The sequence below is a fragment of the Mus musculus genome, chromosome 10 (assembly GCF_000001635.26).
Source record: "Mus musculus strain C57BL/6J chromosome 10, GRCm38.p6 C57BL/6J".
Taxonomy (NCBI): Eukaryota; Metazoa; Chordata; class Mammalia; order Rodentia; family Muridae; genus Mus; species Mus musculus.
The window spans coordinates 75,892,049-75,896,768 of record NC_000076.6 but is presented as its reverse complement, the minus strand read 5'-3'; the positions used below and the strand labels follow the sequence as shown (position 1 = coordinate 75,896,768).

The window sequence follows — 4,720 nt, the reverse complement described above, 5'->3', positions numbered from 1 at the left end:
TGTGCAGTAGCATAAAACTGAGAGCCAGGAGTCCAGCCTGAGCTAGAACCGGTGTGGATGGAAGGGTATGTGGCCAGGTGGCTGTGTCAGTCCTTGCCCTTCTGCCCTCTGGTTCTGAGTCTGCATAGCCAGGCCACAGGGCCCCTAGAGCAGAGCCCAGTCACTGTTCTTTCTTGTGCCTTCCAGCTTCCCAGGGGCTCTCTGTGCTCAGCAAGTCCTTGTAGAGGTTGACAGTGTGTCAGCTCCTCTGCTGGCCTTAGTCCTGATGCATCCAGACAGGCTGCTGCCACCTGGAGGGACTGTGCTGCTCTAGAATGAATCCCTTCTAGAGGACTTAGTCATGTGTGGGCAGCACCTGGACAAGACATAATGAATATGCAAGCAGAAGTCTGTGCCAAAGTTCTAGCAGCCCCCAAAGCGTTAACTGAGTCTATCTCAACTGTGGCTGGGCCAACTTCTCCTTCCCCAGGCTGTTGTGGGGAATGGAAATAGCATGCCTGCCATGTGCCATCCTTTTGAGTTAGCAGTGTGTAGAGAGGTAGAGAGGAGGTAGAGCCTCTGTGCTTAGGGTGAGCTCATTCCTTTGTCCGTGGTTTGTGGTGTAGAATAGACATGGGTCTGCATCTGCTTGGCAATTTGGGCATGCAGGCTGTGACTGAAGACAGTGACGCTGGCACCCCAGCTCCACTCTGCTACCCTTACTCAGTGGGTCCACTAGGGAGTACTCTCCTCCACCCCATCTACCCCTCAGAATCTACCAGTCTTAAAACCCTCCCTCCTCTCCACAGCAGTGGCCCACCAGGTTTCACTAACATATTGAGTCAGACTCAGTAGAAAACATTTTTGATGCCATAGAAATAACAGGCCAGATTTGGGGAAATCCCGTACTGAGTGAACCCCGTGGGGCACATGTAGAGCAACAAAGAAAGCTAGGTAGGAAGGCCTGCACAGGCCTTCCGCTACAAGGCAAATGGAAGGAATGTCCCAGATCTACCTCCACTGTACACGGCTGCTGCTTAAATAGAGCTCAAGGCCCTGGGCTCACTAGCATGGCAGAGGGTCAGGCTTGTCCTCTGCACCTGAGACCATGGGACCTGTGTGTCACCAGCTGGAGAAGGTGAAGACTTGCTTGCTTTAAATGAAGACAGGCTAGGGGGTGGCATCAGCCCAGAGGCACCACGGTGGGATTCCTGTTGACTGGGCTGAGGTCTCCATGGAGGCATAGGCAATGTGAAGGTGAGGCCTGTGGGTACCTAGTTCAGAACTCTGCTCAGCATCTGCAGGCAGTCCGGGACCTCTCTGGGCCCTGTGTCCTGTCATTACCGCTGAGCAGAGATGGTACAGGGAAGTGGAGGGTGTTGCTGGCCGAGGTGGGCTGCTCAGCTGGAGCTGAGGTGGAGGGAAGGATAGAGTGCTGTCAGAGTGGGCTTCCTGCTCCAGGAGCTGCAGTTAGAGCTCTGGCTGCTCTTCGGGAAGGGGCAGGTAATCGGGGTCTTCCTGAGGGTCATCTAGTAGCAGCTTCCTGTGGGGAGGGGACAGTTACACTGAGCACTGCAGCAAACACAGGTCATCCCCCTCCCTGTGGAGTAGGTAGATTGGCACGGAAGGGGCCGTGGGGGAACCGATGTCCAACACTCACAACACGCTGGGGGTCAGCAGCAGTCTCTTGCCTCCGGGCTGGTTGGGAAAGACGTCTTCTAGGAAGTAGTAGATGTGGCCCACAAGGATCCCTGTGAGAGAGCCAAAGGCTGCCAGAAGCCATCTTTCACAGCCCAGGGTAACCCCAGGTTCCAGAGCCCAAGTACCCTGCTATCTGGCAGAATAAGATCAGAACTGGCCTTGAAAGACAGGCTTAAAGGGGCCCATAAGCGGACGAGGGGAGGAACTAGGAGCTTGAGAACACTGGGGGAGTAGGAGCCAGGAAGCAGAAACTGTAACCACCCCCAGGCAGACCAACTCAGTTCAGAAGGTCAACTGCAGATGCAAATCCTGTGGTCCAGCTGGATTGCTTGAGGGGCATTAATAACGAACAAGAAGTTAGGAGAAGATGAGGGGTTGGGAGGAGCCGGGGAAGGGATGTATGAGCTGGCTCCCTGGGAGCAGCAGGCCTGGGGGTGAGTGGCAACGGTGGGCCAGCTCACCTAACAGGTCTGTGACAACCGAGTTGCCCAGCAGCAGCGAGAAGCCCATGAGGGCCCAGGGCAGGAATGGTGCCTGGAAGTTGAGTAAGCCGAAGAAGTTGACCCTCACGTGAGGGCTGCGACGGCTCCATACATAGACCAGCATGGCCATGAGGGCCTGTCCCAGGAAAAACAGGCTGCCCAGGAATCCCAGCAGCTGGACCAAGAGTCAAGGCTTCCTGGAGCAGTCTGCTGCCCACAGTGCCTCTGACCCTTTCCACGGGTTCCCTCATATCCCTGGTGTATTCCAGAGATTTGAGAACCCCTTTCTGTGATTTCCAGGTACCCAGGCCCCATCAGTTCCCGTGCCTGCTCCTTCTGGCTCTTGCATCCATGTTTCAGAGCCTTGGTAGTCTACCAGACTGCCCTATATCTCCCTGTTGTGCTGTTCAGGGACACTGAAGAACTAGCTGGGGCACCTAAGCTAAATGGCTGCCAGGCTCCGAATGCCTGTCCCTCCTAGTCTGGGTCACGACAGATAAGAAGGCGACTCTTTGGTCCAATAATACTGAACATACAGAAGGATACAGTCATAAGAACACCACCGAAGAGAAACATGAAAACGAAGTCAGCCTTGCGGCCACGGAAAGAACCCTCCTCCAGCATGCGGCAGTAGCGGAACCTGCAACACTGGCATAGGAAGTGCCACGTCGACTGGGCCTCAGTTTCCCCCGTCACCACCCCAGCATAACCCCCATCCCGGGCTCACTCCACCCCCAGCCCCCGCCAAGGTGGCCCAGGATACACGAAGAGCATGTTGAAAAAGAAGCCGAATCCCAGGGGCCCGAAGAAGAGGAAGGTGGTGATGAGCCTCCAGACCTGCAAAGAGGTGGGGGTGGCGGTGAGGCGCGGGGATGGAGGGCAGGGTCCTGGCTGCCAGGCGCCTGGGTCAAGGCCGCCTCACCTGGAACTTCCGGAACACCAGGTGCGGGTTGAAGTAGAGCTGGAAGGGGCTGAGGAGCTCCAGCTGCTGTGGGACAGGAGGCAGTGTAAGCCCCGGGAAGCAGGCGACATCCCTAACCCACCGGGGACTGTAACCATGGTGCCGCCACGCCCGCCCGGCCCGCTCACCACTGCGGCCGTGGTGAGGACGCAGGCCGCGGTGTAGGCGCGTGTCACCGCGGGCACCTGCAGGAAGCCCGCCGCCAGCCTCTGCCCAGCCATCGAAAAATCCTTAGCGCGCGCGCTGGCAAACCCGCTCTCTTTACCCGCCCCCAAGCCCCGCCTCGCTCTCTGGGGGCCAATCAGCGTCCGAGGAGCCGAGCCTGGGGACTGGAAAGCCAATGGGAAGAGGAAGCGGGACGGCCAGGTGTATCCGAGGCGGCTAGCCAATGGGGAAGTCCCACGGTAGAGCACGTGGCGGTTGTTGTGGCTGCTATGGAGGCGTGGGAGGTGTTGTGGCCAATCGTTTGACAGCATCTAGAAAAGAACCAATAGCAAGGACCCACGAGATTGCCACGGGGGCGGGGCTATGAAAAGAGGCACAAAGAATCGAGAAATGGGGCGGGCCGAGATGCTGAACAGGCCTCAGGCCAACCTCCGGCTTTCTGGTGACATTCTGTAAAACTCTAGAATCCAGTTATCACTTGCTGGCTCCAGTCCTGACCTTCCTGGGTGTACGCTGCGGGGAGGACCAGGTTGAGGGTTCTGAGCCATGCAGGAGTAAGTGGGCAGATTGGAGAAGGACTTGAAACTTGGTAAAAGAGAAAAATGCCATTAGTCAATCATTTATTGAGGACCTACTGTGTGTCGAACATTCTGATAAATGCTGGGGATCCTGTAGCCAACAAAAGACACTGTCTATCATGGTCCAGACAGTTTGATACCGCGCAACCTAGAAAAGCTCCTCGATGGAAAATAATGCCTGAGACTCACCTCCACGGTAAGTAAGGTGACCTGTGAAGCCTATTTGAAGAGGTGACATTTAACTGTCACTTCTAAAAGATCCCTGTGCTCACTAAAAGGTTATACAAACAAAACAGTAACGTGCACTGTCCAGGTTATGAAAAAGTACACGTTTTTCTTGCGTTTTTTTTGTGGGGATTTAAAATGACTCAGCTTCTATGGGGAACAGTAAATGCGGTGCTCAAATGTAGAAAGCAAGACGACCACTGGGTGGAGTGGAGCTCGCCTTCATTCCCAACACTCCAAAGGCAGAGGCGGGGAGATCTCTGAGGGTCCGAGGCCAGTCTCGTCAACAGCGTTCCAGGCCAGCAAGGATTACATAGCGAAATGTCATCTCTAAATAAATAAATATACAATTATCAGACGAGGAAATTGGAGGCAGGATAGTGAGTTCTGATCATGATACCTGAGATACAAAACCAAACGCTGTCTCAGAAAGCTAAAATACTGATTTCATTTTATTCAAATAAAACTTAAAACATAGAATTACCATTGTACCCCTTAGCAAGTCTACCCAGAAGAACTTAAAGAGAAACGTTTGCCAGGCATGGTGTCATATACCTTTAATCCCAGCACTTGGGAGGCAGAGGCAGGCAGATTTCTGAGTTCATGGCTAGCCTGGTCTATAAAGTGAG

At 54.6% G+C, this 4,720-nt stretch overlaps 1 protein-coding gene across 6 annotated transcripts; it reads right to left on the bottom strand.

Moving 5' to 3' along the window:
- Window positions 1-827: 827 nt before the first annotated feature.
- On the bottom strand, window positions 828-3,371 carry Derl3 (Der1-like domain family, member 3). Of its 6 annotated transcripts, none has more exons than NM_024440.2 (7): window positions 3,252-3,371; window positions 3,085-3,150; window positions 2,926-2,999; window positions 2,709-2,802; window positions 2,142-2,337; window positions 1,640-1,730; window positions 828-1,522 (listed from the first exon to the last, which is right to left on the bottom strand). In NM_024440.2, the coding sequence occupies exons 1-7, from the start codon at window positions 3,342-3,344 to the stop codon at window positions 1,450-1,452; spliced, it is 687 nt and encodes a 228-aa protein (NP_077760.1). In that variant the 5' UTR covers window positions 3,345-3,371; the 3' UTR covers window positions 828-1,449. The 6 variants fall into 6 exon arrangements, 4 of the variants coding, with proteins under 4 accessions (NP_077760.1, NP_001345914.1, NP_001345912.1 ...); NM_001358985.1 differs by having other exon boundaries at window positions 2,142-2,214; NM_001358983.1 differs by having other exon boundaries at window positions 3,085-3,147.
- Window positions 3,372-4,720: the final 1,349 nt, after the last annotated feature.